The 12882-nt window shown below is 38.6% G+C and overlaps 1 protein-coding gene across 1 annotated transcript in view; it reads left to right on the top strand.

Annotated features, from left to right (window-relative positions):
• The window catches only part of VCL (vinculin), a 126713-nt gene that overhangs the window by 46218 nt on the left and 67613 nt on the right, over positions 1-12882 (top strand). The window contains exon 2 of the mRNA XM_007940596.2: positions 288-358. Within this exon, the coding sequence (XP_007938787.1) occupies positions 288-358 (71 nt within the window). The remainder of the gene's footprint in view (positions 1-287; positions 359-12882) is intronic.

Raw genomic sequence — 12882 nt, 5'->3', positions numbered from 1 at the left:
ACACACACACACACACACACATATTCAAAATGGCAAATTTTGCTTTTTTCTCAATGTGCCCAATGATGTCTTCAAATTGACTTCTCTGTAGGAGATGAACTGTAACATTGTGTTTGTACTTCATATTATGCAGGCATATTGTGGGAGTTTGTGGAACAATCTTAATTTTCAGAAAAATCCAGTAATTAAGAAACTTCAATGGTAGATTATGTGTAAAATACATGTTTCAAATAATAGTTTTTTAATCTGAGAGTTTGGATTTGAATTATGAATCTTTCCTCTCATAGGTGGGGAAAGAGACTGTTCAGACCACTGAAGATCAGATTTTGAAGAGAGACATGCCACCAGCATTTATTAAGTAAGTGATTAAAAACCCGTAGGTTTGCTGCTGTTGATTTTAGTCATGGTATTAGCCATTTTGACATCATAATTTATAACAAAACCATGACCTCCAAGGCTTATTTTCCAGAGTGGAAAGGATTCAGAAGTATATTTGACTGTAGCATGCCTGAATCTGAATTTTGTACTAAATATCTTTGGAGAGGAAAGAATAACAATAGATGTTTTTTTTTTTTTTTTTTAAATATTGTGACTTATTTTGTAGCACTTTAAAATGAAGTTATATTTACCCATTGCCTAATAGTCCCGTAAATAATTTTTAGATACTTTGATACATCCTACATAAAAGAAGCAGAGACACTAACTTTTGATTAGATAAACATTCTCAGGTTCTTGATTATGTCTTCTTTGATTGATAGCTTTCTTCCATGTAGCAGTCAAGTCCTATGTAAGGGTAAAAACTGATGATGCATAAGGCAATTAAACAAGTACAATTTAATAAGACACAACTGTTCAATTAAGAAAAAAATAAAAGACAAATGCTTTGAATAGGTAGATCAAAAAGAGAGGAAATCCAAATGGCCAATAAACGTAGGAAGAGGTATTCGATCTGATTTGTCATCAGGGAAGTGCAAATTATTTTATTCTGAGCCCCTAAATTAAAAAGTTTAGTAATATCAGCTGTTGATGAGGATGTGGAAGAACTGAAATTCTTCTATGCTGCTACTGGGAATGTAAATTGGTACAGTCACTTTGGAAAAAAGTTTGGCTTTAATAAAGTTGAAGATAGGCAGTATCATTGCCAGGTACGTTTCCTGGAGAAACTTGTACATACTCATACCAGGATTTATATATTAAAAAAACTGTATTAACATTGTTCATACTGACCCCACTGTATATGTAAAGTATAATGGGTAAAAATAATCATGATACAGTCATGGAGTATTAATTTGTAATAAAATTTAATGAATAAGTCTCACAAATTATTTACATGAGTGAGCTATAGATAGATAGGTTCCATTTATTTAAAGTTCAAAAATATGCAGAAATGTTTTAGGGATGCCTGTTTATGTTGTGAAAAGGTAAAGATAAGCAAGGAAGTCATCACAAATGTCAAGGACCTTTGGGAGGGATAGAGAAAGTTATATTTAGGGAGAGGTACATGGGAACTTCTAAAGCGATGCTGTTTTATTTCTTGACTTGGTTGATAGTTTACATGGGTACTTTAAAAATAGTTATACATATGTTTTATGTAATTTTCTGTGTATATATGTCATACTTTTAAATAAAGCTGAAAGTATTATTTTTATCCTCCTTATGTTCTGTTATTTCCATTGAACAGATGCAAAACTTTTTATCCATATTGATATCTTCTTATTTCTAATTTACTTTAGTGGATGCTTCTGTAGAAATACATTCTTCTTAATACTGCAAAATATCTTCATGTGTCAGGAAGTAAGGTACAGAAAGTACCTGCTTTTTGTAAAACCTGCTTTGTGGGAGTAGTTTTCTTTTCTTTTTTTAACTTGTATTCGTTGGGTTTGGTGATCTACAAGGTCTTTGTAACTCTAAACTATGTGCCTACTTTGTGCCATTTCATCAGTGTGGAGAGATAAGAGGAATTCTATACTGTCTCTTGGTGGTGGTGTTGTGTGCCATCAAGTCAGACCCGACTCATAGTGACCCCTCCTTGGGTTTCCAAGGCAATATCACTACAGAAGTAGATTGCCCAACCTTCCTTCCGAGGAGTGGCTGGTGGGTTTGAACCGCTAGCCTTCTGGTTAGCAGCCAAGTGCCTTAGGCACTATGCTAACAGAGCTGACATTATAATTAAACTTGAATATTTATCTTACATTAAATACGTAAGTCTAGTTTCTATCAAGTTGTCCCTTACCCCCTGGAAGGTAGAGAACATGGTGAGATAATATACAGATGGTTTCTTTCTTTTTAAATTTTTATTGTGATTTGGGTGAAAATTTACAGAGCAAAATCATTTTCTGTAAAATAGTTTTTCTTTTTTTTTTTTAATTAAAAAATTTTACTTTGAAATAATTACATATCCATATACAATTGTAAGAAATAATACAGGGAGATCATGTACCCTTCACCCAGTTTTCCCTAGTGGTAACTCTTGGAAAACTGTAGTACAGTGTCACAACCAGGGTGCTAACATTGATATAGTCAAGATACACAACATTTCCATCACCACAAGAACTCCTTGTGTAAACATTTTAAAGCCACATATACTTTTCTCCTATCCTCCATGCCCCCTACCATTGCCTGTCCATTACCCTTGACAACCACAAATCTGTTCTCCACTCCTAAACTTCTGTCATTTCAAGAATGTTATATAAATGGAATCATAGTTTGTAATTTTGGGGGATTGGCTTTTTTGCCCCAGCATCATTTTTGGAGTTTCTTTGAGGTTATTGTGGCATCAGTACTCACTTCTTTTTATTGTTGAGAAATACAACCATTTACCCCTTGAAGAACATCTTTGTTTCCAGTTTTTGGTTATTACTAAAACTTCTATAACATTGCTATGAACATTATTTTGTATGTACATAAGTTTCTTTTTTTTGGGGATAAATGCCCAGAAGTATAATTGTTGGGTTCTATGGTACTAGCATGCTTACTTTTTAAATAAATGTTTATTATTATTATTATTTTTAAATTCTGTGGTGTTGAGAATATGCTCAACAAAGCGTATACCAGTTCATGTACATAGGGTTTAACAACAAATGGTAGCTGGCCTCAAACCAAGCCAAACTCACTGCTATTGATTGTTTTGATTCATAGTGACCTCTATTGTGTATCCAAGGCTATACATCTTTATGGAAGCAAACTGCCTCATCTTTCTTCTGTGGAGCAGTAGCTGGGTTCAAACCACCAGCCTTTTGATTAGCAGCCAAATGCTTTAACCACTATACCACCAGAGTTCCTTTGTAGTTGAACTAGAGGACCCTAAAAATGGTTCCTTTCAACCATGAGATTCTATTCTATGAATATAATTTGATTGCTAATGAATTTTATTAGTGAGCCTTGTCCAATTCCAGAGATAAACCTTTGAAGTATGCCGTGTGCTCTCAAAGGCTTCCTTGGGGACTTAGAAAAATTAAAGAGGAGTGTGTCTTAATGATGTTAAAGTTTTCAAGACAGTGGGTAGTTAAAACAAAACTTCTCTGATAACTATTGGTGACAGCTAGGGTACCAACACTTTACTCTGAAAATTGGTAGTTGAAATAATTAAGCATTTATCCTGCCTTTTCTGTGCAAACTTTATTTCAGGGTACCCTAATAGTCCTTGTTGATGAGGGGAGTTCTAACCAATAAATGTGGAAGGAATGACAGAATTAGAAAATCATGTGTAACTTGTAATGAAACAATTGAGTCAGGCAAGTATCATCAATGGGTGAAACCATTCAGATTTTTTTTAACCTTTGTGGTGCCATGAGGAAAATACCCTACTCTCCCTGGGAACTCAGGGGAAAGAGTATGTAATGACCAACTGAAAATTTTACTGAGCAATTTTTTTAAAAGTATAGCAGTTAATATTGTCATACTCTGAGCTATTACTTGAAAATAGCCTAGAGTATAAACAACAATATGGCTGCAGTTGTCACACAAATTTTGGGGAAATATTCTGCAATTTAAAACACGATGCCTCTTAATTATACTTTTCTTGCTTTTCTTTAGAATGTAACATGAAGCAGAAAATAACTTCAATAGATGCCTTGACTTGGAGGGGGAGGGGACGGAGAGGGAAACAGATGGAAGCAATTAGTGACATCCTTGGAACTGTTGAGTAGGACATTCTTTTGGGCTGTTTGGATGATGTTTGGAAGTTTCCAGGGCATGATAGACTGAAGCTTTCTCTGCATTCTACTTTTACAAGGATTTCTAAGTAGTGGCTTTTTAGGCAATACTAAGAAATAAAATAAGTTAAAATTTTTTATCCTTGGATTAATCTCTATAATGTTAGGGCATCAGAATTAGAGAAAACAGGAGACTCTTGGCCTATAGATACATTTATACCTAAGCCATCTAGTATATAGGAGCCCTGGTAGCATAATGGTAAAGCAGTCGCTTGCTAGCTGAAGGGTTATGGGGTCAGCAGTTCAAACCTCCTAGCCTCTCCGTGGGAGAAATATGTGGCAGTCTGTTTCTGTAAAGATTTATAGCCTTGGCAACCCTATAAAACAGTTCTACTCTGTCCTGCTTTGCTATGAGTCAACATAGCAGTGGGTTTGGTTTGTTTTTGGTATTCTGTAGACATTTTAAGATTTTTCAGGTAAAGATACGACATTTTCAAGATTTGAGGGGGTGGAGGTTGTTTCAAAATCAAATCATAGGCTATTTGTGTAACTGGCAATTAAAGACATATTATGATGTTGGAGAATAGGTAATAGTTAAAAAATGTTATATTTGAATTGTAGTTGTTGTTGAAGGACTCCCATTGCTCAAATAATTTCTTATTGTAAAAGTGAGAATCATTTTAATGTAGAGCAAGATTTGCGTTGTCATAGGAAGGATTTCTTTTGGTTGGAAGAAAAGTTATCTGATCCCTGACTGCACTGGCAGATGAAGTTCACAATTTACTAATTTTACCCAAGATTGCAATAGTAGTCACACTGTTACACAAGAGGTACAAGGTTGCATGATGATTACCATAGAAACTGTCACAATCATCATAAGCTTCAGAAGTGCAGTGGCCATGTTGTACTGTTAAAATATTGGTTATATTTACTCTGTAAGTTGTTCACTTAGAGTCTGTCCACAAGAGAGTCAGCTAATGTACTGTTTGTAGTTTACATGATGATGATGATCATCATCAGATGGCAGCAGCAATAATTAACATTTATGTGTAATTGATTGATTAATAGGCTGACATACTAATTGGTTAATTAAGTATTTAGTGATTGCCATCTATGTGTCTAGCATTCTGAGTGCTACATAGAACAGCAGTTCTTACCAGTATCTTATGAATAATTACTTGTCAGTTGTATTGCAAGTAATTTATTAATGGTAGTTAAGTGCCAAAATTTGCAAATGCTTTACTTTTTTTGAAGAACAAATTGAGTATATTTAAATCCCTCTCATTCCTGCTCACTAGGCTTTTTAAAAACAAAACAAAACAACTTTTTATTGAAGTATGATATATTTATTTGCATTTTATTCTGCTTTCTTTAACCAAAAAGCAATAATAGTAAATAAAAAAATCCAGTTGCTATGGAGTTATATAGGTCAGAGTAGAACTGTGCTCCATAGGGTTTTCTTTAGTAGGAAAGAAATTAGTGGAGTTAATAGCTATTGTGGCTGGGAATTGTGCATAATCCTAGGTGCATGTCATATATATGAATATTATTCTTTTATGTAACACCAAGTAACAAAAGTGGAAAGCTGTTGCTGCAAAGGGGGGGGGGAAGATGCTCCCTGACTCTAAGAAGTTTCCAGTTAAAGAGCTGTGACATTGACTTTAACTGTAGTAGGAATTCAGGAAAAGAATGCTGTCATTGTAGGTAGGAAGAGTAAAAAGACAATTTGTAGGAAGTGAGACTTGGGAGGGAGGATGGATATGGGGGAAAGACATTATTCTGGGTGGGATGGACAGCATGAGCAAAGTTAGGGGGCCTTTGAGGAAGGAGCAATCCTCTAGAGAGGGTGGCAGGAACTAAGCTTGGATGGTAGGTTGGGCTAGATGATGAAGATGTTTGAAGGTCACACAGGAATTCGAAATCAGCAGCAGAGAAGCTTAGCAGTTCTTGTGCAGGAGAATGACAACGTAAAAGTGCTCTTTTAGGGAAGAATGAAGAAAACCAAAGACACGTGGAAACAATTAGTCCAAGTGACGGGTACACCAGTGATCCTCAGCCTATGCGACTATGAGACTAGGTGCCTGGCTACAACTATCAACCACTTGGAGGGGGATCTATGTAGGAGATCCTGGACAGAGTGGGAGAACAACGTGGAACAAAACTCAAAATCATAAAAAAGGGAAAAAAAAAAAAAAAGGGACCAGGTTTGCTGGTGTGATAGAGCCTGATGGAACCACTGAGACAACGGGTCCTAGTTGCCCTTCTGGTCTGGAATTTAACCCACTCCTTGGCGACATAAATCATGGGAGAATAGAAGGGCTGTGTATGCACAGGGAGACAGCTGGGGGGGCGCTGGAGTGCATGGGAGGGAGGAACTTAGGAAAGAGGTAACTATGGGGACAAAGTGGGAGGGAAGCTGTTGCATTGTGGGAAATTGCAGTCAGTGTCATGAGAGTTGCATGTGAGCTGCTGTATGGAAAGTGAATTTGCTCTGTAAACTTTCACCCAAATCAATTAAAAAAAAAAAAAAAAAAAACTGTTTTAGGAAGATTTGTGGCCAGATACAGGATAAATAATGAGTGCAAGTTCTGTAATGGGAGAGGGTAAGCTGTATGTCAGACTGACCAGATTCATTTTCTGTCAGTGTGGGTTTGCTTCAGATCGATTCCTTATAGGTGAAAATGGCAAACTCTCTTACTTACCTTGGAAAAATGTCATTGCAGTATACAATGGAATTTTATTCTTATTTCTGCAATGGAGCAGAAATGAATAAGGAAGGCAGTTCTTGGATCCTGTTCAATGGTGTTCTGTATCTGAATGTATTAAAAGGCATCACTTTGAGGTGGTCTTGTGATATGAACGCCATGAAAAGGGCAGTAGTGCTCATCATCTGTGGGCAGACAAATGATAGCGTCATTTAGAACTATAAAATGTTGTCGCTTTCTGCCTTAGTGCTGCTCTGAACTTGAAATCATCAAAATGTGTATTGATTCCCTGGATTATACTATTTTTGAAACATATTGTACTTGTCCAGGCCTATTGAATAAAACTGGGAGCTCTGGAGGCATAGTGCCTAAGACATTTGACTGCTAACAGAAGTCTGGCGGTTCAAACTCACTAGCCACTCCTCAAAAGGATGATTGGGCAATCTACTTCCATAGTGATACCGCCTCGGAAGCCCAAGGAGGGGTCGTTATAAGTCGAAATCGACTTGTGAGGGCAGTGAGTGTGATTTGGTTTTGGATCGAATAAAACAATGCTTCTAAAGTATCATGTTTTCAGGGTATGCTTTTGCTATATGATTGCCATTAACCATGTTTCCTAGGAGATGACCTTATTTGAACACTTTATCCTGTTCTGCACAGTTACAGTATCTACTTATGTTATTTACCATCATTGATATTCACCTACAAGCAGGAAATGTGAAGAGGATTAAAGTATGCTTACAGTTAATTTAGATCTCTTTTGAACTAAAGTAATAGAGTCATATTTTTAGATCACCAGCCCTTATATTTAGCTTTTTCTTCCATTATGATCTTGGACACTCAAAATAATTGGTGATGAAATTTGTATTTTTAAACTCTCTTGTGGGTGAAAGTGCCCAAAATGTCTTTATTTAGAATTGTTTCTTTGATCATACCACTCAGTGTCCTTTGCTTGTCCAGGGTTAATGTGTGATTCTAATGTTTTTGTTTTTTTAACTCAAGTTTTTTTGTGTAATCATTTTCATAAGATTCTTTCTGTAAAAGAAAGTTTTGTCTCTTAAAATGGTTGACAAGTTTCTGTAAGGTAATCATTCACATCTGCCAAAGTTTTGAGTCTTCTCAGTAGTGAACTCTGAGTCATATTATTAACTTATAGAAGTGTTCTGGATTTAATTCTTGGTTTACTTTGCATGCCCTTCATGATTAAGAAATAAGCAAAGGTTTAAGCATAACTGTAAAAATGCAGTGGTAGAGGCATCAGACCTCTCTAACTTCAGGAGGTGGAGGAGAGAGAATCAAGGTCAACAGCCCAAGGCTGATTCCTTTGAGATGGAGGTCAGACGTGTCTTCAACCTCCAACCTCTTTACCAATTCTGACACCAGCTCTCTCCCACAGCACTCTCTACTTCTCTGCTAGTTTTGATAATTCATTGCAGTGTCCACAAAGAACTCACAGGCAGTACTCATGATTATAGGGCTTAGTGAAGAAGTAACAGCTTTCAATTGAGGATCAGGAAAGACTCAGGATACATTTCTTTGATCAGGACATCCTATTCCATCCATTCCCGCAGGCAAGCCTCTCTGGCCCTCAGCCCCTCAGATCTCTTGGGCCAGCCTGGCCTCTGTCCTGCTTGGGCAAGTATTACAAAGCTCTTGAGCTCTGCCAGTAGGTGCTGGAGGTACTCTACTCGACCAGTAAGCCTCAACCTGAAGATGCTCAGTGCTCTAGCTCCGTTAGTTTGTCAACAGGTGCCCGTAGGCACACCACTTTGCCAGCAAGCCTTCTGCCCCAAAGGGCTCAGCAGTCTTGCTCCATGGGCTGGGAAGCCCAATTTGCTGTCTCCTGGTTCTACGTCTCTGTTGCTGCTTCTTGCCATCTCTCACTGTCTTCTGTGTTACAGCTCTCTGTTGCCTGAGTTTAGGAGTCTGTTAGCGAAGGGACCCCGGGGCTAAAGGATGCACTCCACTCCTGTTCTTCTATCTTGATTGTAGTGAGGTCCTCCATTCTTACCTCTGGGATGGATCATTTTAAGTCTAGTTGGATGGTAAAACTGACCAACCCTCTTTTTTAGGGTTCCATACACCTTATTTGCATGGTTCTACCCCACAAGGGTGTTGTTGTTAGGTGCTGTCAAGTCAGCTCTGACTTATAGCAACCCCGTGCACAACAGAATGGAACACTGCCCGGTCCTGCACCACCTCACAATCCCTGCTATTCCTGAGCCCAGCATGGCAGCCACTGTGTCAGTCCATCTTGTTGAGGCCCTTCCCCTTTTTTGCTGACCCTCCAGTTTACCAAGCATGATATCCTTCTCCAGGAATGGTCCTTTCTGATAACGTGACCAAAGTAGGGATGAAGTCTGGCCATTTTTGCTTCCAAAGGAGTGTTCTAGCTGTACTTCTTCCAGGACAGATGTGTTAGTTCTTCTGGTAGTCCATGGTACCTTCAGTATTTGCCAACACCACAATTCAAAAGCATCAGTTCTTCTTCAGTCTTTATTCACTGTCCAGCTTTCACATGCATACAAGGCGATTGAAAACACCATGGCTTGGGTTAGGCGCACCTTAGTCTGCAAAGGGGGTGTGGCTGGTAGCGTAGTGCCTAAGACATTTGACTGCTAACCAGAAGGTTGACAGTTCAAACCAACCAGTCACTCCTCGCTAGGAAGATTGGGCAATCTGCTTCCTTAGTGATACAACCCAAGGAGAGGTCACTATGAGTCTGATCCGACTCGACAGCAGTGAGTTTGGTTTGGTTTTTGGAGTCTACAAAGAGACATCTTTGCTTTCAGCACTTTAAAGAAGTCTCTGGCAGTAATTTGTCTGATACAATACGTCATCTGATTTCTTGACTGCTGCTTCAATTGGTATTGATTGTGGAACCAAGTAATATGAAATCTTTGGCAACTTCAGTCTTCTCTCCATTTATCATGATGCTGCTTATTGGACCAATTGTGAGGATTTTTGTTTTCTTTATGCTGAGGTGTGATCCATGCTGCAGACTGTAGTCTTTAATCTTCATCAGTAAGTGCTTCAAGTCATCTTCACTCAGCAAGCAAGGTTGTGTCATCTGCATATCACAGGTTTATGTTATTAGCAAGATGTCTAAGCTCGTTGGTGGACCGCAAAAATCTCATTTGCATAGTCCCACACCATCATTTGGTGGAAGTTACAAAGACTATGTATGTATGGCTCAAACTCACTGTTGTCGAGTCGAATCCAACTCATAGCAACACCTCCTTGGGTTTCCGACGCAGTATCTCTATGGAAGTAGGTTGCCCAGTCTTCCTTCCAAAGAGTGGCTGGTGGGTTTGAACTGCTAGCCTTCTGGTTAGCAGTCAGATGCCTTAGGCGCTACACCACCAGCCACTCCTCAGAAGAAAGATTGGGCAATCTACTTCCGTAGTGATACCATCTTGGAAACCCAAGGAGGGGTCGCTGTGAGTCAGATTTAACTGCATGGCAGTGAGTTTTATGTATGGCTAGAAGGGCCACATTAAGTAATTCACTGCATTGCAATAATACACTTTGGTTTCCATTTTCTACAGAGTAATCAAAATCTCATGATTGAAAGTAGCTTAAGGGGACAAAGGAGTTAACTTTTATTGTGTACCTATTATTGGGCCAGGTCCCAGGATAGCACAAATGGTTTGTACTCAACTATTAACCTAAAGGTTGGCAGTTTGAACCAACTCAGGGATGTCATGGAATAAAAGCTTGGAGATCTGCTTCCATAAAGATTACTGCCAAGGAAACCCTATAGAGCAGTTCTATTCTGTAATACATGAGATCACTGTGAGTTATAATCGACTCTACAGCAATCAGGGTGGTCAAATGGTTCTATTTTTACATTTTCTCATGTAATTCTGATATTACCAACTCCAAGGTATTAACATTTTATAGATAAAAAGACTAAAGTTTGACAAACTTCAACTCACCAAAGGTCACTCAGCTAATAAGTGACAGGACAGGTTTAGTGTTGGTAGTCGTATGGTTCCTACGTCCATGTTCCTTCCACTGTCAAACCTTTTAGGAAGTCATGTAGTCTATTTTTTGGTCTCCAGGAAGTACTAACTTTGTATCACTCCTACCAAAACCAAAACAGCCAAGCCTACTGCTGTCAAGTCATTTTTGACTCATACCAACCCTATGAGATAGAGTGGAACTCTGAGGCCATAAATCTTTACAGAAGCAGACTGCCACATCTTTCTTTGGTGGAACAGCTGGTGGGTTCAAACCACCAAACTTTTGGTTAGTTGCTGAGCACTTAACCACTTACAGCACCACAAGGGGTCCTGCACTACTCTTAAAGCCAAAAAAACTCACTGTCATGGAGTCGATTCAAACTTATAGTGCCCCCCCCTTTAGATTTTGGAAGCGGTAAATCATTACAGAAGTAGATTGCCCAGTCTTCCTTTCACAGAGTGGCTGGTAGGTTTGAACTGCCAACCTTCTGATAGCAGTCAAATGCCTTAGGCAGTATACCACCAGAGCACTCTTAGAGGATAATATTGTATACTTTTCCTACCAAAAACAAAAACCAAACTCACTGCTGTTGAGTCGGATCTGACTTACAGTGCCCCCTCCTTGGGTTTTCGAGGCGGTATCACTGCGGAAGTAGATTGTCAACCTTCCTTCCTCTAAATGGCTGGTGGGTTTGAAGTGCCAGCCTTCTGGTTAGCAGTCAAATGCCTTAGGCACTACACCACCAGAGTTCTCATACTTTTCCTAAGTATTTCCAAAAAAGGAATATTAAAGATGTAATTGGTGATGTATTACAGTTATCTTGCAACTTTTAAGCTGTAAAAAGAGTAAAGTCATAGAATTTTAAACTTAAAAGGAATCACAGAAATTATTTAATCCAACTGCTTTATTTTGCAGATGAGGTCATTTACTGCCCCAACCCTGCCCTCTAAAACCAGAAAACAAATGACAACAACAAAAAAACCAGAATCACCATAAGCAATTAGACATACCAGTGAAAACAAATAAACTAGCCAGTTGCTGTCTAAAAAACCAAAACCAAACTCACTGCCATCGAGTCAGATCTGACTCATAGTGACCCCCTCTTGAGTTTCTGAGGCAGTATCACTATGGAAGTAGATTGCCCAAGCTTCCTTCTGAGGAGTGGCTGGTAGGTTTGAACCACCAGCCTTTTGGTTAGCAGTCAAATGCCTTGGGTACTACACCATCAGAGCTCCCAGTTGCTGTCTAGTCACCTCCAACTCATGGCAACCGCATGAGTAGACTTGTGTGTCAGAGAGTAAATTTGTACTCCATAGGGTTTTCAATGACTGATTTTTTAGATTACCATGTTTTCCAAGGCACCTTTCGGTGGACTTGAACCTCCAACCTTTTAGTTTAGCAGCTGAGCTCATTAACTCAAGAACTCCGAATTAGGCATAGCTATTCAGTTAATTTTACGTTGGCCTTGCTTATGTGTGTCCTGTTGACTGATGTTAGCCTGTTGTTGACTTGGGCCTCCAAGTCATGTTCTTTTTACTGCTTCCTAGTTTTTAGTATTTTTTTTCCATAAATGAAAGTATCCTCTTACTGTGTCTGTTCCACTTCTTTCTGTTTTTAGGTGTCCATACCTCTAACTTTTTCATTACATTCTGCTGTAGAACAGTGATTGCCAACTTTTTTATCATCATGAGGACCTCTGAATAATAATAGTGAGACTTCTTTATTGTTAGCTGATTAAGAACTGCACAAGAACAAAAAGATACAATGAGTTTAGTAATGTTTTGAAATAATTTTTTTTTTTTAATTTTATTTTGATTTGGGTGAAGATTTACAGAGCAAATTCACTTTTCATACAGCAGTTTACATATACTTTGTCTCATGTCATTGACCAAAATTTACAATACAACAGCTCCCCTCCCACTTCCTCCCCATAGCCACCTCTTCCCAGTGTCCATCCCTCCATACTCTTCTGCACCCTGAGCTATCTCCCTGTGCATAAGCAGCCCTTCCTTCTCCCATGATTGTTCTCTCCAGGGTGTGTGTCTACTTGAGGTAAA

The sequence above is a fragment of the Orycteropus afer genome, unplaced genomic scaffold (genome assembly GCF_000298275.1).
Source record: "Orycteropus afer afer isolate SDZICR_OR568_19922 unplaced genomic scaffold, OryAfe1.0 scaffold00070, whole genome shotgun sequence".
Taxonomy (NCBI): domain Eukaryota; kingdom Metazoa; phylum Chordata; class Mammalia; order Tubulidentata; family Orycteropodidae; genus Orycteropus; species Orycteropus afer.
The sequence above is the reverse complement of the archived record's forward strand: the minus strand, read 5'-3'. Positions and strand labels throughout refer to the sequence as shown.